Raw genomic sequence first — 27702 nt, 5'->3', positions numbered from 1 at the left:
AATGGAGGTGTCTGTAATTTTCATCATCAATTGTGAGACAGAATAGAAAAAATAAATCACACTCTGATTTTTTTATAATTTGCCTTTTTGCATGACAAAAATATTTGATCAATGCAATTTAATCAGAAACTATTTTTTTCTTACTGATGGGTGTCATATCTGTGTAACTAATTTAAGACAGATATGTTACAAGTTAAATTATTTTTTTGCTTTGAAGCTCAGGTTGTAACTTGGCAGGTTTACTGCCTTCGACTGGTTCACTTCTTACTAGGGTGTGTCACCATGGCAACTTTCACAGAGGGGGACTCATGTGTTGAAGCAAAGGCTCCTGACCAATCCATTTTCTGAGAAAATTAAACATCAAAACACACAGGTGCGTGGACAGTGACCCTTTCAGACTGTCTCTATCAAAACTGATTTATGTTCTCAGTAAAAATGTATCTTTTTATTGGAAATATTTTCTATTTAAAGTCAGAAATGAATCATTTTCTAGCAGAGTCAAAGGTTGCTTCTGATGCTTTTTAAATACTACATTTTTTTTTTTCACAAAAACCCAGAGCAGGTATTTACCTGCCAATATTTATTGGCTGCTGTGTGTATTTGAAATCAGTGTTGGATTGGCTTGTGTTTTTATAGAAAAACGCAAAAATACCTTCAGATCAACTGGAAAGATGTGGTAGAGAAAAATATGACGTATGTGAATCTCTTTATTCACATTCATTTTTGTGCCAGGTTTCCTTCTTGCTTTGGCTGCAACAGTTCAGACTGAACATTAATCAATAGTGTAATTTTAAACTCAGCCAAAATTCCAGACTATAAATTTTATGTAACACATAATTAGAAAATTTGATTTGACTGTAATGCGACACTGAATATATTATATTGACAAAGTTTGTACATTTAAACATGTTTAAACATGTTTCATTCAGCTTATGCAGTGAAGGTAGTTCAATTGTATTGTAAATTAACAAGTGAAAAAAAGAGATGTAAAGCAATTTATGCAGCTCATTATAAATTATATTTGTCTAAGCCAACAAGGCTTACACAAACAACAGATGGTGCAGATCAGCACCTCAGAAAATGACAATCATTTTAGAATTAAATTTAAAGATTTAATGGAAGCCAAATAATAGCCATAAGGCACATGAGCCAAATGAAAAGTTTGTTTCAGAACTCGTTTACTTTAGTTTGTACAATGCAGACTTGTTAGGTTTTATTTGGTATTTTACAAGCTACAAATCCCACGATTTTGAATGTATGTATGTTTGCAAAATTTACAAAAGATTGATTTGGCAAGTTATTTCATCAACAAAGACCATGGCAGCTTAGAAATTCTGTAGCAATTCATCTTCCTCAATTTTACACTAATAACAAAATGTGAGATGCCAGAATCATACAAATGGCTTAATTTAAGTTTCTTTAAATTTTGCCAAATGTACTAACAAATGATTCTTTAACTGTCCTGTCTTTTCAGAGATTGGAATAAATAGTGATGGATCGGTCGTGAGCGTTTCGGCTCTTAGAGCCGGCTCTCTGGAAAGAGCCGAAATTCCCATCACTAGTGCCTTAACGGTCGTTACGTACGTTACGTCGTGGGCGTGACCATCATGAAGCCGCGGAAGATTCAAAACGAAGATGGCGACTAAAAATAGTTCTCAAAACACTGTGAAGCTTGATAGAAGGTAACACATTTTCAAACATTATATAAGTGAATGAACAGACTACAGTAGTAATATGAAAACAGTATGCTTCCTTAAATGGTATTTTAAGTATACAGTATTATCTTGTATTACAATCGTTACATAAAAAAAATACATGCTAGCCCTACCCAGCTTAACCAAATAACCTAGCAACAGCTGGCAGACTGATAGGTATGCTCAGTACCTACTTCAGCCGTTCATTTTTGGTATCCGGCTAGAAACTTTCTATTAAATGTAATAACAAGCTGATGGTGTTAATGGCTGTTTCTTTACAGGGAGACAAATTGCAGCGTGTTCCTCTGTCACGAAAAACCAGACGCGAACCAGCCTGTAATCTTTAACCCGGACTTCTTTGTGGAGAGGTTTAGGCATGAGCATTCGCAGATTTTCTCGGATTTGGTGCTTAGCAATATTACTCGGCTCATAGATCTGCCAGGGGACGAGTTCGCCCAGCTGACTGGAGAGTCGGTGCCGAAGGTGCCGACGTCCACCGGGTTTCTGCGCTCCTTCAACTTCCGCAAACGGAAAGGTTAGAGGTGTTAATGTGCACAGGTTTTGGGATCAGCTACTTCATACACATGAGTTGTGTTTTTCTATAATGCATACAGGTAAACATACTCCCAACTTGTTTACATTTTGGCTGCATCTTACTGCTGCCTAAACCATTATTGTAGGCAGCAGTAAGATATTAAGTTCATTATTACACGACTGCAATTTCAATTTCATAATGATTAAGCTCGTTCTTTGTTTCTTTCTTTACGCATGGCCTTCTGGATGGCTTTTTTGCACACTCTTGGTATACTATGGAAGAGTTCCATAGTATACCAAGAGTTCCATAATGCACACAAATTCAACATATTAAAATATTATTTATTTGTAATACACTTTATAATGTTCTTTATTGTGTTGCTTGACAGAAAAAGGAGTGATATTTGGAGCTCCGTTAACTGAAGAAGGAATAGCTCAGATCTGTCAGCTCATTGAATACCTGAGTAAAAGTAAGTTTACATGCTCTCCTGAAAGGAGGGTTATGGCATCATAATTACATACAAACATTATACAGTCACAATTGTGTTTTTAGTAACTTTTTATTAACACCTTGATGTGATGAAACTCTACATATATATTGCCTTGTAAAAGTATTTAACCTTTCTCAAAAAATTACATATGTAACAAATAATATCTAATAATATTTGTGAAATAAATTTAACAAGAAATATCTTGTATCAGTTTCTCAATTTAATTTTGAACACCATTCATCATCTGCCCTGTGTTTTACAATTGTATACACTGCTTGTGACATAAAATCCTAAAAAATACATGGACGTTTGTAATGGCTTGATGCAATCTGCTGGGTTTCCTTAGATACAAACTTTTTTAAACTACTTTGAATAATTAATTGAGAATACTCTATTGTTTTATAACCAGGATCAATTAGAATTGAAATGATTATTATTATTTGTTTTTGCCTTGAGATGACATTTGTTGTGAATTGGTGCTTTATAAATAAACTGAATTGAATTGCGTTAAAAATAGTTCAAAGCAACAAATGTGAAAAAGTATAAGGAGGTATGAATATTTTTTCAAAGCACTATGCATATGCTTTCAAACATAAAAAAGAAATACCATATGTCATTACTTTTTGTTTTAAAACTCATGATTAAATCTTTGATTTGGATGTGAGGGCAGAATTTCATTCGTTTGTTCTTTCACTACTAGAGTTACGTTTGTCAAAAATTGAGACACCATAACTTTCTTTCTGAACAATAAGTTACCATGAGGTCATGGTTTATTTCTAGAAAAGAATGATGTCACTTGCTGAAAGCGGACACTAGAAGCAAATGCATCAGTAAATAATTCATCTGAAAGCACTTTGCTCTTGCTGACTCTCTCCCTCAGTTTCATTCACCACATCTTGTCTGCCTCTTTCTCTGCCCCTGTGTGTTGTCTTCATCACTCTGTGTCCAAAACGCCCACACACTCCCCTCCTTGCTTCTTCCTCCCCTCTGGTTATCTCTCTCTTTCGCTGCTCCCCAGATCTTCATGTGGAGGGGTTGTTTCGGGTGCCAGGCCACAGCCTGAGGCAGGCGGCCCTAAGGGAAATGCTCAACAACGGCACCGAGATAGATCTGGAGACAGGTGACTTCCATCCCAATGATGCCGCCACTTTGCTCAAGGTGTTCCTGGGAGAGCTGCCAGAGCCTCTGCTCATGCATAGACATTACCATGCTCACCTGAAGATTGGAGGTATTTGTTGAATCGCACAGAATTTTGGCCCGTTTTGGTATTTTTATTTTTTTTATCATCTTTTTCTCTTTGCTTTGTCCAGAGTTGACCTGCTTTGACGAAAAGGGAAATAAGACTAATGTCCCCGATAAGGCCCGCCAGATTGAGGCGTTTCAGCTGCTTTTTATGTTGCTCCCACCGACCAACCGGAGCTTGTTGAAGCTGCTGCTGGACTTATTGTACCACACGGCCCGCAGCCAGCACATCAACAAGATGTCTGCTATTAATTTAGCAACAATGTTTGCTCCACATATCATCTGGCCCAAAAATGTGAGGATCTTCTGAAATATTGAAAGTATTTCAGGAAGTATTTTTTATTTTTTTTTTTTATTTCTTCTTATATATATATTTTTTTATATATTCTGATGCAGGTGACAGCAAGTGATCTCCAGGGAAACATAGAGAAACTGAATAACGGGGTAGCGTTTCTCATTCGGCACTCACAAAAAATGTTCAAGGTAATCCACTTAGTTTGCTGCTTAATTGAATAGAATGAATAGAGTGATGTACATTATAAGTGTCTTTTATTTAAGCCAAGTGAGAATCGAAAGTCATCCATAAAGTAATGTATGTTTAGTGAAATGTGCTGATTGTCTTTAACTGCCGATCAAAAGCACAGTGTCTCTGATTTCAACACGAGGAAGGTGGCCTTGTGAAATAATCTGGATTCACTAAATTCATTCTGAAAGCTTTGTCTTTTTTCATTAGTTATTAAGCTGGGAAGTTGCCAGGGTTACAAGAAATGCAGATCTTAAAGAATATGAACTGAGAATTGGCTCATAGACAAATCAGTGAATGCTCTTTGTGAGTGTTTTGTAAGTTATGTTTAGACTCACTAAGATTCATTTTCAGAAGTTGAGAGATCATGATTGTCTAAAAATGTTTTGAGTAAGAGCTTTTGTTCAAACTGTTGTGTATTTGGTATCCTAATCCTTCACTGTGGCCATTTTCAGCTTGTTTGTTGTGAAACTTCTGTGCCTTCAGCCAGGTGTCCTGCATGCAGACACACAACCACACTGAAGTCAGATTTACTCTCCCTGAAAAGCTCTTTAGTCATCCATTCGAAGCCATCAAGACCTATCATCCTGCTGTGTAATGAAACATTCCCACCGATTTCTTTAGTGCACACTCTGAAACATCCGGACAAGGACGGATATGCGTTGACATTCAGTCGGTCATGAAGTCATTAAAATTCCCAGCAGCAGCTATATTATTTCAGAGCCATCTCCATGCAGGGGGTTTGTTTGTTCTTCAAGTATTTGAGAACGAAACAACTGAAAAACTATCATTTAAGTAAATGCCAAGATACAGATATTCTTAGCTGAATATTGCTTTATGATAAAATGAGCAGCCTTACCTTACTGATGTCATGGCTGACCTGTGTTCTGATCACCTAAAATCTTTCTATTTTTCTTTCCATTGAGTTGATTTTCCTTTGTCAAATAGTGCCAATAGTGCCAAATTATCATAATTTACAAAATCATGCAACGTTGGCACTTTTAATGGACTTTTAATGCAACTTTTGGAGCAACTTTGCATTAAAAGTGTCATTATTTACCGAATTACACTTTATGACAACTGTCATAAACATTCATAAAGACTTCTTTATGTTCATGACAGGTGTTATGTCATGTTTTTGGCAGTGTCATGTCAGTCTTATGCACACCCCGTCAAATAAAGTGTTACCTAAATGAGATTCATCAGACTCAGACTTTATTGCACATATTTTATATCGTTTAAGGCACCTGTCTATATCAAAGAATATGCTCGATTATTCTACACTGGATCCAAAACGCTTCAGTCAAATGTAAGTGTGTTTCTTCTTTTTTTCCCCCGTCTTAATGGAGAAGTTTGTAGCACTGTCCTGGATTTGTTTGTGAACTCAGCCCCCCATTTTACATCCATTCATTGACATTTTATCTAAACAAACCTCTCCTTACCCGTGTCCTGTAGCTAGAACAATGGCTAATGCTGTACAAGTATTTTTTATGAATTATTCAGGGAAATATTCATAATGTTCTATTTATGTAGAATTTTTTTTCTTTTATGTGTTTTTTTTTTTCTTTATTCTGTTTTTACATATGACGTATTCCCATCTTGATGTAAACCTACTTTCATTGATTGTTTTTCTCTTTGCTGCTGTTGCACAGGAATTTCCCCGTTGTGGGCAAATAAAGTATAATTATATATATTTTTTTAGATGTTTACAATGCTGATTGATTGATTTAAGATTTTGTCCAGCTGAATGTCAGCTGTGTGCGCAGTGTGTAATAGGAAATCTCTTGACTTTTCTAGGATGACCTGAATCTGTCTTCAGGAAACAAAACTGGCTCTATTGCCGCGATTGCAACTCCGTCACCTTCTCCTTCTATGAGGTCAGTCGCAGGTAAGACCAGCAGCACCAGCGACATCAAGCCTTCTGAGAATCAGAGCTACACTGAGTCGTGTCTCAGAGAACTCTACAAGCAAGTCAGCAGCATGCCGGAGTCTGCCAAGAAGAAAAAACTCATCAGACGGGTAACTTAGTGGGACTTTTCAGAGAACAAATTATACTCAAACTATACATTGAACCTCTTTAAATCGATACTTTAACGGGGTGCCATCTTCTTTGTAGTTTGAAAAGCAGCCCGACTCGAATTCCTCTGGGGAGACACGAACACCATTCATCAAGAAACACTGGCGTTCTCGTTCTGCGGGTGGAATTAGCAAGGTTGGCGGACGAGCTTTTGTTATGTTGCATTCTCTTTGATGCTTTAATCAATATTTTCACAAACAGCTCATTATTATGTGAAGGACATGATTTGCGTTTTCCACTTATGTAACAGAGGAAGGCTTCTACAGAGAAAGAAAACGGCACACTGCAGAGTCTTCCTCCCAGATCCTGATGATGGGTAGATTATGAGAAAACACCCAAAGAGAGAAAGTGAGTATAGCAACATTCAGCCTCAAAGTGAATGTCTTCTATTGAAAATTATGGGCATTGGGTTAAAGAGGCTCAATATTACAGTGGTACTCTTAATTTGCAGAAAATGTTTAAAATCATTTACCACGTTGGTGAGTCTTTTACTCAGAGGGAAATTGTGGATAAAATCCCACGTAGATGGAGATGTGTGGTGAAATACTTCAGTAATGTTTTTTTTTTCAGCTAGACTGAAATGTTCCATAATTACTGACATTATATTAATGCATTTGTCCTGTTTTAAATGCTCATCAGCAACTTGTCGTTCTGTATTCATCCATCTGTAGCTGACAAATGTAACAATTATAGTTGCTTTCAGCTGGAGATTTGACAACTAATTAACCCCTTTTCATCCTCTCTGCCAGGAAGAATTGCTGTTAAAAGACTGTGCTCCCCCAAGACCTTGGGAACGTCAGGTGTTTTATGTGTTGTTATAGTTACTATCCTCTCTTTTTGGTTTTTGTTTTTTCCTTTAGTGTGAAACTTAAGGGTTTATAAAACCCCAAAGAATATCTTTGCAGCTTGCAAATTTAACACAGCAGTTAGTAACAGTGATGTTGTGTGTTTTGGGTCAGTCAAGTGTAACGTTTTTAAGCTGCCAAGAATTTTGGGATATTTTATTGAATTTCAGTGAATTTCAGTTCATAGATTACTATATTTTGCTGTTGTTTACATGCCAAGACCTGCACTGTTCTTTCTCAAACGTCTTAAGAAACTGTGATGTGCTGATTTTTGGTTTGTAATGTAAATGTTGTTGGACCTAAGTTCCCAATTCAAGTATGTGCCTTAAGCTGAACGTCTTAAGTTGCTGTAAAGATGAGTTCCTATGCAACAGGATTGATTTACATTTGTTTAACTTAAATACTTCCATATTTAGAAAATTAATACATGTGAAGGGAAGATTAAAGGAAAGGTGACAGAATATTTGTATTTTTTGTTCCTTTAACAAAGTTGTGTGAACACTTTTTGTTTTACGGGTTTTTTAATGCTACTGATATTTTAACCTGTCATTTCTTTTTATTTTCTACTTTTAAGCTTTTCCTGAGGCTACTCTGTATGCATTAACTAGTTTTGGATCTTTAAGTGGTATTTTTACTGTTTTGGTGAGGGGTTTTTAAATGTATGCTTTTATCTTTTTATTATTGTAAAGGTTCATTCAATGGACTTCAAGCAAAATCAAATGTTTTTTTTTTCTTTTGACCACTGTCATGTTTTTTTTAAATGTATGTGTTTACTGAAAGAGTTTAGCTGTTATCACTTTTGAACTGAGTAATACTCACTTTAAGCTGTTACCCTTTAACTATAATGTGATTACTGCTGCTTGACCCCATGGTGCTTCTGTAGAGCTATGCAACTTACTGTAATACTTTCTGATGTTTTCCTGAATTTCCTTTTTATTTAAGTACATTTTGTTTTTTACTTTTATGTGTTTTAGAGATTGTGTTAAGTCAGGTCCTGCACTTTTTCTTACAACCACGAGGGGGTGCTGTTTAGTTGCAAATGATTGTGAGGTAGGAACCTTTCTACACAATGTGTTGCGTTTGGGGATGATCGCTCAGCCTTCCTGCTTATTGTTATCCACGCATGACCCAGTATGCTGTTGCAAGCAATAAGATGTTTTAATGTTAACTGTTTACAAATTAATTATTAATTTAATGTTTATTATGGCAAAATTACCAAGGATAACAAAAAAAAAAAAAAAACCAGACTAATCCCTTATTGAAAGCATTAATAGGTTTTGTGGACAGTGAGGCCAACTTTCACCAATTGTTAATGTTTGTCCTTTTCTCAAGTTCTTCACATAAGCGGCAGCCAGCTTCAGTAACGCAAAGCAAGCTTTTACAGCCGGCGCGTCATATTTCTTTTGTCAAATCGAAAACAGATTGATGTCTGTGACCTGAGTTCTCCATGCTCTAATAAACTCCACATAAAGTGTGTTCTTCATTTTTGCTGTGTATTTATTCATTTATTTTTTTGTCTAAATGTGCCAAGTCTGACAAAATTATAAAATATATCACAATGGACATTGACAGGAAGCCACTCTGTTATAAACTCCTATCTGATCCATAGTTTTTCAGACATAAATGCTGCCTTCTGTTTATCACATGTCACAGTTGAGCACAGAGAAGCATTTTTTCTTTGTCCTGAGCAACTTTTCTCATTTTGTAAGTTGGACTTGTTAGAAAGTGGCTTGCTTATATAAAATTTTGAATCGGCAGAACAAAAATTAGTTGTAACTCGCCCTTTCAGTCCCCTTTGTTTGAGGTCTCGTGTTTTGCAAACATCTCTGCCAGACAGTTGTAATTGCTGCCATGTTGTCTCATTGCTTTGCTTTAAGAGCCGAGAAATCATTCTTGTGTACTTGTGTGCATTCCTATCAACTCTGTGAGAGCGGAGGGATGTTTCTACCCCCCATTACCACTAAACACCACTGTCTCCTCTTTAATTAGCAATTCATAACAGGAAGATCTACACTGAAGTGACATTTTTACAAGGACAAAATGGAGCTTTTTTTTCCCTCTGCATGTGTATGTTTTATAATAATATGATTATCGCTGGTCGCGTAGCATTGCATTCCAATTTTTTCCTTCTTTTGTAACACTTGTAAGGATCATCCACAGAACATATTTAGACCTCCTGCTTGACCTCAATGAAGATGGTTTTAGCATCTGAACTTTATACATTTCATCACATAAGATGTTCTTCATAAATGGTCGTTTTTGATTTCAGCTAAAATTCATGCTATATGATACTTAAACAGCGTTCATTGTTCTCATGGTTGTCATTCCATTGTGGGGTGAAGCTTTGCATGCAAACTGCTTTTCAAACCCAGTTCAGAGGTTTCCCCCCCCCCTCAAATTTCTCACAATATGTTCCCTGTTTTATATGTTACCATTTATTTCACACTGTGGATAACCATGACCAAAATACCCAGAATCCTTGAGATCCTGTTCTGAAGCCACAAACAAAAATATAGATTTGCACTTTCACAAAGTGCAAATTTGACCTTGTAAACAGTTCCTCTAAAAGCTATAGTTACACTCTCAACAGCAGACAGGCTCTTAATATATACGCTTCTTTCACTAAATGTCCCGCTGTCATGATATGAAGACGTCCTTTTAGGGGAATAAAATCCTGCAAATGCTGCTCGTTGTTCACTGTTTTCCATCTCAGCAGAGCTCGCTCTACCCAGCTCTTGGTTTTTGAGTCCACTTTTAGACTCAAAAATGCTTGGTTCTGGCACTGAGACTGGGATTGTGTTCCAGTTGCGTTAATAAATTAAAACAGCAGGTATGAGTACACTGGAGTTCTTTTACTTGAATGTTTTATTATGAAGTGCTTTAAATGGAACGTTGACTTTTTATGGTTATGAGTATTTCTTTTTCCTTCTAACACTTTGTAGTGTCTGTTGCTGCTTCACCTGATACACAAGTAAAGACATGAAAAAGTGTTCACACCCATTTTGAAATAGCTTAAACTCAGTCAGATTAGATGAAGAGCACATCTGAACATCAGTTGATAAGTTTTGCCACAATTCTCAGTTGTTCTGGACATTGAATGAAACAAATATGCTTTTCTCCGACTTCAGTCTACATCCTGCATCTTGCTTCTCCTTGCTCCACCAAACCAAGAAATAGCTTGACTACATTCTCAACATGTCATCAACTTCTACAAAGGCATTTTTTAGTTGTGTATACCTTTAAGAGTTACAGCAGAGTAACTCTTCAGGACTGGAGTCTCTGAACCGTTACATATATAAATTTGCCTAACGCTGTAAGGAGTCTCAAATCCGGATTTGGCTCCATTCATCTTCCCATCTTCTCTGGCTAGTTTCCCTGTTCCTGCTGATGAAAATAATTCCCACAGCATGATTCTGCCTCAGCCATGTTTTATCACATAACTTGGTTTCAATTTCTCTGGATCTTTATCTTTGTCCTGCTTGGTCTGTACGATGCTTTTTGTTTACTGATGCTCTATAACAAACCTCTGGGGCCGGATTTACTCATTAAATGAACTGTATTTCATGAACTAACTAGGTGTCCTTTGTATACCGTCTTCATGGCTCAAGCATTAAGATGGTTCTTTGTGCTAGATTTTAACTAAGAGTAAATGCAGAGAGAACTTTTAAGAGGGAGAGATAATAAAAAAAAACAAAACACATGATTTTGCCTCCACCTGAAAATCTCAGTGAAGAATACTGACGTAAGTGGCTGCCGTGTGACAAAAATGTGCAAAAGTGCGATTACTTTTCAAAGATACTGTACTTGTTGATTATTTATTCAGTCTTTTTTTTTCTTTCCACCTCTCTGAACCGAGGTGTTGATTCTTCCCATCCCCTGTGGATTCTCTCGCTCCGGGCAGAGGCTTTGTAGTGTCACGCAGGTTAGGACTCTCTGTCTGTCTCTCTCTCTCTGTGGGGTTCGCCTGGAGGCAAACCTGAGACACAAGAATGAGTTGGTAGTGTGTAAGAAGCAGCTGAAAAGAGGAAGATAGTTGGAGTAGATTTGTATTGTGAAGAGAGTCAAGGGAATGAAAGAGGGATCTTAGGAATGAGTGTGAGTTCAGGCAGGGTTGCGTCGGAGGGGGGTGGGGGGTGTTGTATGAGGAGGGAGAGAAGTGAGGGTGAACAGGAGGGGTAGGGGTGGAGTCGGGGGCTCCGCTATTTGTAGATCCTTGTGATGGATGACTGGTGTGTGTGTGTGTGTGTGTGTGTGTGTGTAAAAGGGAGAGAGAGAGAGACTGGCTTTTTTCCTTTCTGCTCTTTCCCTATTCCCTCTCTCTTCAGGCAAGCGGAGCAGAGCAGGACTAAGTAAGAGGAGGACAGACGCATGCCGACCAGAGCACACCAACTCCACAAAGACGAAACAGCACAGGAGTTTGCAAGAAGAAAAGAAAGAAGGAAAACATCTCCTTTTTACATGGGCAAACTATAGTGGATATCAAAGCTGCATCACCAAAACTGTAGGATTTGTGTAAGAGATTTCTCTATTTTTAATTTTTTTTGTTTCTATTCATACTTTCCTGTTAAATAAAATGATTTCAGTTGACTTGTAAGGTGTGGCAGGACTTTTGTGGAAGCCAAAGGAGGGTGAAAATCAAAAAAATCTGGACAGAAAGAAGTAAAAAATAAACAGAAGAAGAGGCTTTGAACATGCCCGTTGGAGGTTTTGAATCAAGCATGGGTAGGCTGCCCAGACAGTGGATGTGGCTGCTGATGCTCGCTGCCCTGATGGTGGGCAATGCCAGCGCCTGCCCGGCACTTTGTACCTGCAGCGGCACCACAGTGGACTGCCACGGACTGGGTCTCAAAACTATGCCAAGGAGTATTCCCCGCAACACCGAAAGACTGTGAGTGCCATCTTTACTTCCTTACTCTTGTAATGTGTGTATCTGTGACAGAGAAATCGCCAGGCTGTGTTCTGTCTTCCCATTGTTTCCACTACGGCTGTGTTGTTGTAGTGCACATGGGTTTCTTTAGATGGAAACAGAACAATAGCCCTGCCTGTGCATGCTGTGTGTGAGTGCATGTGTGAATGTGCCAATCAGGGGAGCCAGTCACTCGCTGGCATTCCAGTCAGGTATAAATAGACATCAGTCTGGAAAAAGCAGGAGCAGATGTGCTCCTGTCTTGTTCATTTACTACATTTTTCTTTCTGCATATCTGATATTTATTTATCCGTTTGTTTCATCTGGTGTTATTTGCATTTCTATCTCAACTAAGAAGAAATTCAGACTTTTTTTCGACTTTTTAATTGCTTCCAGAGTCAAGTCTAACAACTTAAGTTCATTTAAAGGTTCTGTTAGTTTCTCGGTTGTCCTGCCGGCTTTTCTCCGTCTGTCTTCATCTACCTTTCTCGTCTTTTCACTTTTCTCCACTTGTGCGCTGTCCACTCCTTCTTTCACTCTCTGGCCCTGTCATGCATCCGAACGCTCGCTCCCCAAATTGTTAAATCATGCAGAAAATTAAGCAAATCTGCCACTTAAGTGAGTCCTGCGCGAGGATCACCTAAGCTGTAAAGACGTGAGTCGGTCACCAGCCCTGCAGAGGGGTGTTTCTCCATCTTCTCTGACATTCCTCTGAAATATTCATCTGCAAAAATCAGAGGGAGCGCAAAGTGGGGGGGGTAGATTGTTCAGTTTCAGCTTTAAGAATATCAGCCGTGAATAAAACATGCGGTGGGGAACAGAGCAGAGAAAGAGAGTGTCAGAGGCATCAGTGATGGCATGGTGGGAGCTGGCTGCATATTTCATGCTTTCCATATTTAATTTCCAAGAACACCCCTCTTTTTCCACCCCCATGAAAGTTGCATACATTCACAAATCGGTTTAATAGTGAACCACAGAGGAAGCGTATTCATTTTGTGACTTCCTTTTAGATAAATGGCCATTCATACTGGAAATGTTCCCTGTGCTTTCACTCAAAGAGCATTTCTGTGTTAAAAGTTGCTTGTGTGTTTTGTAGGCCGTGTTTGAATCGTGTTTAGCACTCGGCATGTTGCGTTTTAAACATGTCCTGCTCAACAGTTATCTAATATATTTCTAGGTCACTGCCTTTCTTCTTTTCACGGGTGGATTTTCTTCATGTATAGGGCCGCTGCTCTCTGCTAATAAGTTCTGTTTAACAATAGAAACTGGTCTCTGTGTGAGCTTTTGTGTCGGGTGATTAATCAAGAGGAGCGGACGAATCAACACAGCCACACATTGGCCACACATGATGCTCCCATGTGCAGTTCCAGATTTATGGGTATGTTTTTCTTTTTGAGAATATGTGAATAAGTGAGCGACAATTAGTAGCTGACATTGCGGTCAAAGGTGAGCAAAAGTGTTCACATCACTTGAACTTGTTCACATTTTGGGCACATAGTTGCTGTCATAAATCAGCACAGTTGTGAAATGTAAGTATAATGGAGCATGGTTCTGAATGTTTTACAAAAAAAAAAAATGTGGCGTCCATTTGAATTCAGTCCTGCTTATGCTGAATTAAAATCCAGTCTGACTATTTATCTTTAGAAGTCACTATTGGAAACAGCCCAGTTGTGTGTATTTGAAATCTGGTAAAAAGCAGCTACTCTGTGAAGGTCTCAGATGCTTGTTGGGAAACGTTAAGGAGCAAACAGCATCTTAGAGAGCAAGAAGAACAGCAGACAGACCAGATGTTAAAACAAAAACAAAAAAAAAAAGCAAAGTTAAAGCAGTATCTCTAGCTTTGAGCATCTCATGGAGTACTATTCAGTCCTTTATCTGAAAAACTGAATAAGTTTTTCTGTTTGTCTAGAATGAGAGTCTGTTGAGGGAGAGGATTGATCAGAGGCCCACAGAAACTCTGGAGGAGGTACAGAGATCCTCAGCTCAGGTGGTACGAATTTGTGTAAGAGACAGCTGCTACTCATGCGCTCCTCAGATTTGGCCATAATTAAAGAGTTGCAGTAAGGATGTCATGTGACGTCCCATTTGTAGATCGCCATGTGGGGGACACTTCGTCCAGCTCCTCAGTCCTGGACGAAGGCTGTCTGGTCAGATGAGACAAAGTTTAATTCTTTTACCGCCAAGTTAAAAGCTATTTGTGGTGGGAAACTGATGAAAAATGGTTGCAGCAGTGTCATGCTTGCTTTCCTTCAGAAAGGAAAACTGACCTGAGTCGATGAGAAGATAGATGAAGCTGATGCAGGCCTATGCTTGAGGAAAATCTTGTAGAGGCAGCAAAACACTTTAGACAAAAAAAATTCACTTTCAAAATATGTTTTTAAATACAAGAATACATTTTTCCATCACCTTACAACTATGCTTTACTTTGTGTTGCAACAAATAACATCCCTATGATGTCTGTAATTTGATTCTCACAAAACAATAGCATGTTCAAGGGTTCTGAATATATTTTCAATGTACTATAAAGTGGGAGTAATAAGAAATATGTATATTTAAACAGCAGCATGCACGAGTGTGACTGACACTGCTTACTCCTTCCTCCTGGCTTTGATTGGTTGTTTCTGATGGAGAGTGGTGCATTTCTGCAGTTGGCTGTAGGACCACAGGGAGGAGGCAGATTATACTATACTGTCACAACTAAAAAACATATTGTTTATAAAAGTTACATGCTGTAACTTTAAGATAAATGGGTTTGGAAACAAAGTAAAAATACAAAAAATGCAGTTGAGTTTATTAGGCTGATCTCTTCCTGAATATGTGTGTGAACAAACGTGGTATTTGTTTTAAAGAGCTTTAGCGTTTTCTCCTCTTTTTTTTTTCCTGAAAGGTGCATGTCCTCATGGGGTCCACTGTGTGCAAGGAGGCTGTGAAGACAGACAGCAAAATCCCATTTACACTTGTCAGTGTGCGTTTGGATCAGGTCTGACCCCTGTGCTCCTCAGACCAGAGCCTGTAATGAGACTGTGAGCTCCATGTGTTGAAATCACTCTTTGCCGAATATTGGCTAATAGCCTCTTTGTCCCCTCTGCTTCCGTTTTGCATCGTTTTGTCATTTTATTTCTCGCCTTTTTCTTTCTCGTTTGCAATTAGCCTTTTAAATGATTGATTTTGACAAATATCACATTAATTTGATAATCCCCCCGAAATCTGACTCCAACAAAGGGAAATTTGTAACGCTGATTAAAGTGCGTCGCTCGCAGCTCTTTGTCCTGCAGATATCAAATTAACAGTCCAGCTGCTCATCTTAAATGTTCGTCTCATCTCTTAATGAGTCGATGCGCAGAACGAGAGGAGTTGTGCACCTTAGTAAGTCTAGATGCTTTCATGTGAAAAACAACAATGTTATTATGAGCCAGAAAATACCTTGTACTGAGATCAGAGGGCGTCTTGGAGCTCTTCCAGAATAGAGGCGATGGAGGCTGTGCACCATATGCATGCATTCACTTTTGTTTATTCATAAACTTGAGCATGTGCCTCCATATGTTTTATATGCCTGCGTGCCGCGAATAAGTAATACTAGATGATAGCACATGGGGGTTAGTGCTGGTTGAGGGGCTCGATGGCTTTGATAGCTTTAAGGCTTTGGAGGTGGGAGGTGTGGGAGTTTGTGCCAGGTTTTGCCTGCAGCATTTCTGGCAAAAAAGCACATAACCAGAGTAACTGACAGCTCACTGGGCATCTGATCCATAATTTACTGTGACGTGGCTGAACACAACCTGCCCACCAGTGCCTGCCAGCTCCGACTATGGTGAAGAGAAAAGAAATGAGGTGAGTGTAAGAATAAAGGAGGCAATCACTTATGAAAGGAGTGCTAAGCAGCGGAGTGGTAAGTAGTATTGTAGCTCACCACAAAGCTCATAAATGAATAAAAAGGATTATGGTATTTATTATGGCAGGCAGGAAGGGTCCTGCCCCGGGAGGACTGAATTTAATTCAGGCCCAGTTTCACAGCCTCATTTATCCATTCTCATTGCTGACAATCCAGTGAGGAGGAAGAATGCCTGGAATGAAGATCGCACAGAGAATGTCAATGCACAGAGGATTGTAGTGAAAGTACAGGCCTGGGACTGAATCGGTTCAATTTACAGGCTTTCCAGCACAGCTGTGAGCTCCTCAGCTCCTCTGTTTCCCTGACTTGCTTCATAAAATGCTTTTGTAAGCTTTTTTTTTTTTTTCTGCTTGTGAAAATACGGAGTCAATATTCAGGTAGCATTTCCAGGTCAGGGGTTCATCCTCTGCGACTCTACTGTTTTTATTTTCCATTTGACCCAAGCACGTACTCACCTTTCTACACTTAACATTACATGTGCAGCCAGAGTGTTGCTTGTCTAAGCAGAGCGATGGCTGACCGCTAAGCATCAAAGCCAGCTGGTGTGTGTCCACACACACCCTCTGGCCTGCTTTCCAGATGAGCACAGCTTCTCTATGGATGTGTTTGATGGCACCCAGGAGACTTGAGAAATTACCTTATCAACAGAGTGTGCAAGTGTTGCCAAAAATCACCTTTCAAGTCCAGCGTATATATACTTTTTGCAAGAAATCTGCTTGACTGGCATGCATATATACAGAATGATGTATGTGCTTTTGCACATTGGGGAGCACATGTGGGATTGGTTTTACTTTGCCTGAGAGTTTCGGCATTTCAGCAGACTATAAAAAAGGGAATTTTTGAGAACCCACCTTGCTTGCTTTACGCTTTTCTCAGGAGACTCACTTTGCTTGCAACCCTACAGACTTAACGGCAATAAGCTAAAGGGTGAAGGATATGGGGTAGGATGTATGTGTGTTAAAGTATGCGTCAGTGAACACTCAGATGATAGAGCGGATAGATACATCTTCGTAATCTACATGTCGCACTTGTCAAGTCGCCCGTGTTTGAAACAAGTTTATTTTTGGCCGCATTCCATATGAATTTGGTATTTTTAGTACACTGTTTAATTAGAATTATGACAAATGTATTACTATGTACTATTATTGTTATTTTATGTTCAAATTCAAATACATATTAAATTGTTTGTGTCTAAGTACATTGGATATTTTGGAGAGGGGTTTTGTGGAGCAGTTTTTATTTAACTCACACACAGAAGTCAGATTGATCTCAGTTTGAAGAATCAGGAAGATTTATTTTCTTATAAAACATTGCAGCAAACAGTTTGTCAGGTTGAAAGCTGCTCCTGATTGGTACTTCAAGCCACAACTCTTATACAGATTTTTACCCACTTTACTTGCAGATATGGTAAGATTAAGCCCGACCATTTAAAACACGTTTAAACCTGCGTGTTGCAATGCACCGGCTAGTTTCCAACACACAGATCTTTACAGTCAAATGCAAGATTGATGTTAAGATAGCTAACATTTGTCTTCTTTCTGCAGTAACAGCTTCCACTGTAAAGAACCTGGTAACGCTGAGTGTTTACTGATTAGAAAAAAAAAAGAGTATGTGAATCTGCGATGAACCTGAAATGTCTGATTCCTGTCACCAGATTTTTAAGTGTGACAAACTGAAAAAAATATACCGAATTTAGACAAATTGAATGACAATGAAGCATTTGAGGTTTGAGTTGTTTACCATCTCTGGAATAAACTGTGCAACTGTGACTTGCTTTTAGCTTTGCACTTTCAAACCACTTAAGCTTTGATTGCTGGTGATAACTCCACAGAACCTCCACTTCAAAATATTAAGTAACCATTTAGCAAACAATAATGACCATCCACCATCGGATGGTCATCATTGAATAATAATCACCTTGTCTTTGTTTTCTGATACTTAAGTCAACTTATTCTCCAAACTGGATCTGATGTGCCAGCAGCTGAGCTGTTCTCTGTGCAGAGCAGGTGGAATGCTGCTGCCAGTGGGCTCTGTGGGGGGTGAGACCCAAACGCTCTCTATTCAAAGGGACCAACAAAAATACTCTGGCTCAGGCCCAACATAAATCAAATTACCAGTTGTCAATGAACATTTGTGAGGCAAACGTTTTCTCAGTTCTCTGTTTGCTTTATATGAAATGTAACAGATGTGGCAGAGCGCAGATGTTTTATCCACATGATCTCCCGTTTATAGTCAAAAGTGTGCATTCATATAGCCTACATGCCTTCATACAAAATGAAAAGCCACAACAGAACCTCCAAGTCTGTGGCTGAACAAACTACAGATACGCCATAAACCATGAAAGGCCCTTCAGTCCTGGCCTCTGCTTCAGTTCCTTACATGTGTGTGTTCTTCCTGCCTGTAGCACCACCAATATAGGAACAGATGTTTAATTGATTCCCTTTTACCCGAAAGTTTTTGATCAGTGTTCCTCTGTTACTTTCGTCTTCTGCCTTTTAACCTATGCTGGCTCAGTTCATTCCCATTTCATGTTGATTTTTTTTGCTCCATTAATTTTTATGTTTCCTATACAGCCATGCGCTTTTGCTGTTCAGTGTTTATACAGAGAGAAGGCCTCTACAGCATGGAGAAGACTCCACAGTGATTGGGGCTGTGAGAAAGAACAGTGTGCGTGCGCGTGTATGCGTATGTGTGTGTATGTTTCTGTGGGCTATGTCTGTGAGCGATCTACTTGATGTTTAACTTTCCTATCAGTAATCTTGCTCTTGAGGCCTGACTGAGCAGAATGAAAACTGTAAATAGCCCTTGAGGAGCCCAGGAGCGAGGGAAACACACTCAGACAGTCACTGCACACACAAGCGCGCTTATGTAATTATCGACACACACACACACACACACGCACACACGCCGACACACAGTAAAAATGTACAGTTGACGGCATTAACTGCTTGTCTGAAAACCACATGTCAATGGAGAGAGATGTTTTTTGCTCAAGCTGAGGAGAAATTTGACCTCTTAGTGTGGATAGAAGTGTTCCAGTAAGGTAAAACAGTGTGGTCACTGTGGCTGTTTCTTTCTCTACTACTTTCTTCCTCTCTGTCTTTCTCCCTTTCTTGCTTTCTTTCACATAAAGTTACAACCACACACTTCAGTGAATTTTGTTGAGATTTTATGACAGACCAAAAGAAAGTAGTACATAGCTGCGAAGTGGAAAGAAAAAGATACATGGTTTACAAAATACTTTTGAAATAAGAATGTCAATAAGTGTTTCTGCTTTTGTAATTAGCTCCGTTTACTGCTGATGCTTAATAAAATCCAGTACAAACAATTGGAAATCTAAACTTAAATTTTAGCCTATTTTTTGCAATTATTTCTGGGACATTCTAATGCATGAATAATTTTTGTTTAACTGTTTCATTGTAGTTCTGTCTGTGCCTTTTAGGTCATTGTCCTGAAGAAATGTAAACTTCTGACCCAATTTTAAATCTTTCAAGTTCAGTTTATCTTCTCATCAACTCTGACACGTTTCCCTGCCCTTGCTGTAGAATCCCCACAGAGTGGTACTGCCAGGACCACAGTCATAGGTGTATTGTGTTCATGGTGATTTGCAATGGGTCAAAAAGTTCAATTTTTGCAGCATCTGACCAGAACATTCTCTCACATGTCTGCCATGTCTCTTATATGGCTAAGCTATAAATTGGGACACTTTTTGACATTTTCTTAACAAACCCTTTCATAAAGCCCAAATTTGGGGGACAACTAATAAGTTGTCTTATTATCAGATTTTTCCATTTGAGGTGTTGATATTTGAAACTCCAGCAGATTTACCATGGCTCCTTAACAGCTCCTCTAATTATTGCTTTCTTCACCCAGTCGGTCAGATGGATGGTCACGACTTTGTGGAAATGTAGTTGTTTTGTTTTTTTTCCAATGAAGGATGTAACAACATCTTACGAGATATCCCTGAGGTGTGGATATTGTTTTGTAACCAAACCTGGCAGCAAACTTTGCCACATCTTTTCCCCCTGATCAGTCTGCAGTGTTCCTTGGTCTTTGTGTTGCTGATTGCTCACTATTGTTCACTAAATCCCAAAATCTTCACAGAACATTTGCATTATTCTGAGATTATGTGGTCTCTTATCACAAATCAGAAGATTTCCAAGGGTTATATTTTGGGGTGTCAGAGTAAATACTTTTCAAATTTATATTTACTGTCTTTTTCCTTTCATGTCACAGTTATGAACTTGTATGCCATAAAATCCTAAAAAACAAAAAACAACAAAAAAACTCAAATGTGTGGTCACAATGTAGCAACGATGTGAAGAAGTTTAAGGGGGTGTGAATACTTTTGCAAAGCACCGTATGACGATATCAGACAGAGCCCACTGCTTCCAAAGCTTGTCTGCTCAGCTGGTATGTAGGCCACAGTCTCCACCAGCTCTTGAGAGACTTCATCCCTCTGCTGACATTTCCCAGACAGTCTGTCAGCTTCCTGCAGCTCTCCCTGGTTCCTCGCAACACTCCACCACACTGCTACACACCATCACTTTCAGACAGCTAACAACCCTGTCAGAGTTGCTCTGTCTTCTTTCCGTTTCTCTGTGACTATATCGCTTCCCTGCTCTCTGCCCACCTGTGTGTTTCATGGCTGTCACCTCCATATGTTGCCCAATCTGCAGGAGGAGAAATGTTTTGCTTGTTTGCAGCTATTCCGCCTGTTCATTGATCTGGGGAGCACGGTCGCCGGTCTGCTGCTCAAACAGCGATATCAGTCTGTAGCTGTGATTAATGGGCATCCGTGTTTTAGGTTGTACAGCCTCGGGGCTCTCGTTATCAGATTGCTTCCACAGCATGGAGTTTGGAAAGCGCCGTGCCACCATTCCTCAATCAGTGGGTTTCTGTGTTTCCTGCTAGGCTAAAGCTGTTTGGGACAAATGGTCTTGTGGCGTTCACAGCAGAATGACAGCCTAGAAAAATCTGAGCACCTGAATGTAACAGTTAGATGTGATATTAGAGAAGGATGTGGCAGAAAAACAAAATCTTCACTTGTTGGCCTTGCTTGGAGCCTGAAATAACTTTGACCTTAAAGACAGAGGATGTTTCAAGGACTTATTTTGAAACTGAAAGCAAAGCAAAAAAAAAAAACAAAACAAAAAAAAAAAACTTAAGAGACCCACCTTTGTGAAATCACAGAAAAAGAATGTGACCTTTTGTTAGTGAGCAAGATGTGCAACAGTGGTGTGGGTTTTTCTGAAGGCGAAAAAGATCTTTCTCCTTTCAGACACATCCACAAGAGTGCATCCAATTAAATGTAATGAATTATGAATCAGAAGCATACAAAACGACAACATCCTTATCTGGGCATTCCTAAATTGTCTGAAAGAACAGTCTTCGCAATGTATATAAACTCAAGAATTTGCAAAAATAATAAAAATGATTCTGCAATGGAAATGTTTTATTAAACTTGAGCATTTTTTTCAGCATTTAACAAATAGAAAAAAAGTGTTGACCAAAAAATAGAAAGCTTAATCTTACTTTAAGATGTGTCTTTTTCCTTCATTGTATGTGAATGTCTAAAATCTAAAAAAAATATATTGCTTGAGTAGTTTTAAAAAAAAAAAAAACATTTTTAAGGCTGTAATGATGTGGATCTTAATTAGTCTGCTAATTGACTGTGTGCTAATTACCATTAACTGAGCACAGCTCTGCGCGATTAAAACGACTGCATAAGACGCCGATGTGTACTCAGAGACCCTGTAAAACAGACCTTGTGTATTTTCTAGTTGGTGTGTGAAAGTATCGCACATTAGTCTATTCTACTGTTTGCTTGTATCTTCTTTTTTTTGTGTGTGTGTGTAGCACAGCTCAATTCGAAACAGGTCCAAAACCAAGCTCTGCACAGGACTCCCAGCAGCTGGCACAAATAAACCTAATGAGTTTTTCAGTACTGTAGCAGCGCTCAGAGCCTCCTTTGAATTATAGAGATCTATAGTAGTGGAGCAAAGCTGCCCTGTGTCCACCCGAGGGAAGTTGCACCAGGATATATTCACCAGCATCAATCAGCCTGGCGTGGAAGATGAAGAGGGATTAGGATAGTGATGTCATAAATCCAATTTCTTCCCAGGAAGTGTGTCAGCAGTGGGAATTCTTACTGCCAGAGGTTTCCAGAGGATGGAATGGATTTGAGTGAACCAGTTGAAGGTGGAAATCCTTTGGTGTATGAATTTGGAATGATAGCTAATAATTTTAAGGCTTTAAAGTAATGCGACGGTACTTTCATGCAAAAATATGTCCAGAGTTACTGTAAAAAAAAAAAAAAAAACGTGTCTACGAAATAAGTTGACATGCCTTTACTGTGATGCCAAAATTGCTTGGCTCCCTTTGATTTGGGAAAAAAACAGCAGTGACGAATTCTGTCGCTAATAAATATTACATTTTTCCTTTGATATATTTTGTCTGAGTTTAGCAGAGTTTTCTTCTGTTTAGCTGCAAAATAAATATACAGGTAAGCACTGATGAAGTAAACTCAATGTATCCATACTTTGAGTTCTTATTCTTGCATTTAGAATAGCGATTCTCAACGTGGGCGGTACCGCCCCCCAGAGGGCGTTCAGAGGACGGCAGGGGGCGCTGGCGGACATTTTTACAACAAGGGGGCGCTGGGAGGCCTTTGGGCGGCGTTTAGTCGAAGGTAAACTTTACACCTTAAATGCACAACAATGCCAGTTTAGACTTTGAGCAACTTGGTAAAACTTTCTTGTGTAACATTAAATCATGCTTGGCTGCAACTGTATCGATGGCAGCTCTTCTTCTATTCAGTGTTTGTTAGCTTCTGTTAGCTTCTTGGCGCAGCTCCGCTCCTGCTACTGGTAGCTAAAATCACGGTACCCTCACTGTGTATCCTTCTGAAAAATGAACCCATTTAAATAAAGAAATCCCTCCATGAGTGAAACCACGATAAAGAACGTTCATTTTATAGCGTTAACGCCGGTCCGATATAAAACGGGGGTGATAGAACAACACAGGACTTTTAAATTTCAATAATCAGAATGCAGAAATTGTTTCCGTTGTTTTAAAAGGTTTATGTCGGTCTGCCCTTTCCCCATCGATACGCTTCCCGACCGCCCTGCACCTTGGGGGCTTAAAAAAAAAGACGACGTTCACATTGTGCAAAACTCTGAAACAGGAGAAGCGGGACGAGCGACGGAGCGACGAACTAGATGTGAATTATGGCATTAAAACAGAGAATCAGACGCTGAACAGTGAATAGATCAACACATGATGTGAAACGCATCATGTTTTGATGTGTGAAAAACACATTTTTTCCCACTCTGATTGGCTGCTGTTAGGCCTACCAATTTTAACTTGAATGTTCATTGCATTTTTTGTAGACACCTGTGAAAATAATTTCTATTCCCATGACTTTTTTGTTCCCTGGGAAATTATTTTTGATGATAAATACAGAAACAACAACAAAACAATCAACAAAACGTGCTCAAATTAATGACCAAACAACAATAATAATCTCAGTGATTATTGTTTCAACATGGTGTTGCGCAATTCGGTGCGTTTCGGTTCCATTACCAAAATAACCATCAGAGCAGGAGTTTAAATTTAACTAATCAACCACCGCTGTGTTCAGGGAGGCTTATTAATGACCGCAAAATATATATCAAGCCTGCAAACCTATTATCATAGGACTGAATGTTATGTTTTTAATGTAATCTGTGCTCGGCACGAGGAGTGAGCGGTTGCCATGGCAACGGGTGTGCTTAAATAACAAAGACGGAGAGTAAAAAGGTGCCACTTTTTTAGAGTTGATCACCAGTTCGGGTTGTTTTACCTTTGTTTACCTTTGTCTTGGCGCATCACAGCCGCTGTAGTTTCACAAACTTGGACTAATTACCTCGTTCTTTGTGAGTATACGTCATTTACAACAAACATCAAACACGGTAAATATGTTTCATTAAGTATTTAACAAACAAATGGCTTCTACCGCGATAATTATGTGAAATTAAATTAATTGTTTAATATAAAAAAAATAGTTTGGTGCTGTCGGGCTCAGAGTCTGAGAGACTATCAAACTTTATCAAACTTCTTTGCCTCTTATTTACTGGAAAGATTGATGTTGATGATACTTTCTCCAAAATAATCTCTCAACTTTTATAGTTCCACTGTTGAAAATGAGGCTCTAACATTCACAAGTAACAGTGAAATAAAATCCAATCCAGCATCTGATTTGAGGTGATTCCTCTGGAAACTGTTAGAGGAAAAATATCCCAACTTCAGATGATGTGCTTTTAACCTAACAGAGCTCTGTGGTTCCTCCTGTCAGTATGAGAGTCAAGGTGAAGAGGCGCCATGTTAGCAAGAGAAGTGGAAGCTGCAGGATCTTCAGAACAAACAGGTCATGATGCTGGGCTACTGATTATCCCTCTGTCTGGACCCAGGATCAATATAACCAGTTTAAAAGCTAAAATAACTGGTTATATGCCAGACATGTAAATCTGGGATGCACTCCATGCCATGATGTTCAGGATTTAGGTTTCATGGCATCTCACAGTGTTAACATTGCAGCCAGTGGGCTGAAGGAAATACAGCTTTATTTTGTAGCAATTCAAGAGCTACCCAGCTTTTATTTCTTCACAAAAAAATTAATCAGCACAGAAACTCCATAGCACACAAAGAAGCTATGTATGTATATATATATATAAATATATATATATATATATATATATATATTTTTTTTTTGTCATTGTACCCCCAAGAATTTAAAACTACTTTCACCCCTGCTTACAAGGAATTAATGTCTTGTGCAGCAAATAACTCTTACAGCATCTTCATCTAGTATAAATCCATATCCAGCAGATGCCAAATCATCATAACGGTTTATATGAACACTGTTGGATTAACCTTTTAGCAGTAGTTAGGTTTGCATTGAACCTAACCCCGGATTTACACTTCAAGCGGCTGCACTTTACTACAAACCCCAGACGTGCTCCTAGAAGCACGCATGGGAAGCGCGAAATTGCGGAATAAAGCTATAAACAACACATTTTGACGGGATGTATATTTAGATATATCAATTTCTTGAAATAGTTCACGTGTGGCTCACCACCTTCTTCCTCTGTTTAAATGATCATCAGCTTCTGAGTATATAACCGCTCGGTACAAATAGTACAACGGGTAAAATTTTTGCTTGAAAAATACAGTGATGTTTTTGAGCTCCGAGTTGTTTTAAGACCCTCGAGTCTGCTGTGGTTTTGGCCCTTCCATGACTAGCTGTTAGCTTCAGCATCCAGGAACTCCCCAAAATCAAAATTTATATTAAGTGAAGATGCCAAGAGAGTTGTAACGTCTTGCAGTATTTTACCAGAATATGAATTCAAATATCTTATGTTACCCTTTAATGTCTTGTTTGCTGCAAAATCCCACTGCAACAAACACCATGTAGCTCCACAGTCTCACTCTGACTGGTTCTACCATCAAACCGAGAAATTGGTCTGAACATTGTGTAAATTTTGCATCCTCTCTGGACATTCTCAAAGAACCAATTTTTTGCCAGAACAGGTCGTTTTACTCACTCACGCATGACAACTTTAATAAGCCAGCTGTAGAGTAGCATAAAAAGGATTAATTACTAAACATAGAAAGTGTTTTAGTTGTTGAAACGTTAGTGAGTTTTCCACATATACACTACCTCCTCCTCTGTCTCTCCTTCTCCTCATCCTCTATCTTTCTCTGTTTAAATGCCCTCCGGGTCTCGTCAGGAATGACCACCCTGAAGATAAGACACTGGAAATCCCGAAGATTGTGTATCTTTGTGTGTGTATGTCTGCGTAAGCACCTGTAATGAGCACCACATGTGTGTGTTGAAGCCCAGACTAATGAAGCCCAGTCCGTTATTTATTTTCCTGTGGCTGTGTTGCTCTGCCTATCATTGCACCTGTGTATATACATAAATATATATATAAAAGCACGCACACACACATGCTCGTATTCACATGCATACACCATCTGTCAGTAATGACCGTTTTCGTTCGTGCTGCATAGCGCTACAGTCCCTCGAGTGGTCATTAGGCGAGAAAGTGACTGAGGGAAAGAGACCTGTGCTTCAGTGTAGATTTCCAAGCCAGATTTTGCTTTTGGAGAGCGGGGTTTTGGGGGTTCAGAAAAGGGTGGAGACATAATACAAACTTGGTCAAAGTGAAAAAGTTTGCACTTTTTTTGACATGTGTCATTGTGGTTTGCATGCTGTGCTCTTTCTTTGTTAAAATTCAACCTGCTACTAAGGATTTTTTGTGCAACGGCAAATAAACAGAATCAAGTTGAATATGAAACTGAAAATCTTTAAGCACCGATGTTTCTGGATGCTTAACTATTTTGCCAGTGGAATTATTTGGGAAATCAAAAGTCATTTTAAAATCTTTGTTTTGGAATTATTATTACAGCTTTTTTTTTTTTTTTGCAGTGACGGTTAGCACACAGCAGGGAGGTTGCTCAATTATATCCAAAGCACTTAGCTTTCTGGCCTTGCAGTCCTACTCAAATCCCCTCTGCTGGTTTCTGCTAATCCCCGAAAATTGTAAAAGGACATGGTGGATAGAAAGTAGGGAGTATCGGGGGATGGGGTTGTTTGTGTGCGTGCGTGTATGTGCGTGTGTTTGCGTGTGTGTTTGTGGTGGTGGTAAATGTGGAATAAAAAGACAGGCAGTTTAAATGTGGCCTCCCTATAACAGCACTGCTTAATGTTTCCCAGTGGAGTAAGAGCTGAGCCTGAACTTCCCTTTAACTTTACCTTCCAGAGTCACCCAACAATTTATGGTATAGTTGACATTACATTTCATAAAAACATAAACTTTTTCAGTTTATATTGTAGCAATAGTCAGACATGGGGACTTGAGTCTGTGATTTAGACTCTGGTCAAACTTAAGCCACAAAAGCAATAATTTTATGATTGGATTTGTACTCTTAGCTTGAAATTTGGGACTCAAGTTTCATGAGCAATTTTTATCTCTTGTAAGGGTGAAAGTAAGCTAGTAAATGTCAATTCTTCTAAAGGGTGTTAGTGTAATGTTGTCCCTCCTGCATGACTGTGGTGCAGTAAAATTACTTCTTGTTGTAATGTTGATTACAGTGCATATGTGTTTGTCATATTTCTGTGTAGCTATTATAATCAGGTTTTTTTTCTTGAATCAATCGAAGTATGTTTGTATTTCTTTTGTGGTAAATATTATTTATATTTACTTTAATTAAGAATATAAATTCACAGCAGTTAATAACTGAGACATTTTAGGTGCTTGATTCCATTTTCTTTGGCATGTGCCTGATGTGGGAATGACAAAAACTTGAGACCTCCCCAAAAACTCAGTAACGTGGACTTGGAGCTCAATAAACGACTTGTGTCTGCTTTTCAGATATTTGTTACTTGACTCGGACCTGTCCCTCCAAGACTTGGGTTTTGACTTGTATTTACCTCTCAAAGACTTGATACATGACTT

The 27702-nt window shown here is 38.9% G+C and overlaps 2 protein-coding genes across 5 annotated transcripts in view; both read left to right on the top strand.

The window, feature by feature from the left end:
- Positions 1-270: 270 nt before the first annotated feature.
- Positions 271-8889, top strand: LOC103476916 (rho GTPase-activating protein 19-like). The gene is made up of 12 exons (XM_008429657.2): positions 271-373; positions 1475-1682; positions 1976-2229; positions 2618-2698; positions 3738-3947; positions 4030-4256; positions 4358-4444; positions 5728-5793; positions 6282-6503; positions 6601-6696; positions 6812-6909; positions 7311-8889. The coding sequence occupies exons 2-11, from the start codon at positions 1636-1638 to the stop codon at positions 6869-6871; spliced, it is 1350 nt and encodes a 449-aa protein (XP_008427879.1). The 5' UTR covers positions 271-373; positions 1475-1635; the 3' UTR covers positions 6872-6909; positions 7311-8889.
- A 2747-nt stretch (positions 8890-11636) lies between these two features.
- slit1a (slit homolog 1a (Drosophila)) overlaps positions 11637-27702 on the top strand; it is a 96867-nt gene continuing 80801 nt past the window's right edge. For all 4 annotated transcript variants that reach the window (XM_008429661.3, XM_008429659.3, XM_008429660.3 and 1 more), the window contains exon 1: positions 11637-12294. In XM_008429661.3, coding sequence (XP_008427883.1) covers positions 12098-12294 — 197 coding nt within the window. In that variant the 5' untranslated portion in view covers positions 11637-12097. The remainder of the gene's footprint in view (positions 12295-27702) is intronic.

The sequence above is a fragment of the Poecilia reticulata genome, chromosome 15 (assembly GCF_904066995.2).
Source record: "Poecilia reticulata chromosome 15, P_reticulata-male-v2, whole genome shotgun sequence".
Taxonomy (NCBI): domain Eukaryota; kingdom Metazoa; phylum Chordata; class Actinopteri; order Cyprinodontiformes; family Poeciliidae; genus Poecilia; species Poecilia reticulata.
This window is presented reverse-complemented; position numbering and strand designations above follow the sequence as displayed.

Bases quoted from the DNA above. Each gene is read 5' to 3' on its own strand.
- LOC103476916 (XM_008429657.2), top strand. From the start codon at position 1,636: ATGGCGACTAAAAATAGTTCTCAAAACACTGTGAAGCTTGATAGAAG. The intron at 2,230-2,617 runs GTTAGAGGTGTT...GTTGCTTGACAG, and splicing joins CAACTTCCGCAAACGGAAAG to AAAAAGGAGTGATATTTGGA. The intron at 4,257-4,357 runs GTGAGGATCTTC...ATTCTGATGCAG, and splicing joins ATATCATCTGGCCCAAAAAT to GTGACAGCAAGTGATCTCCA.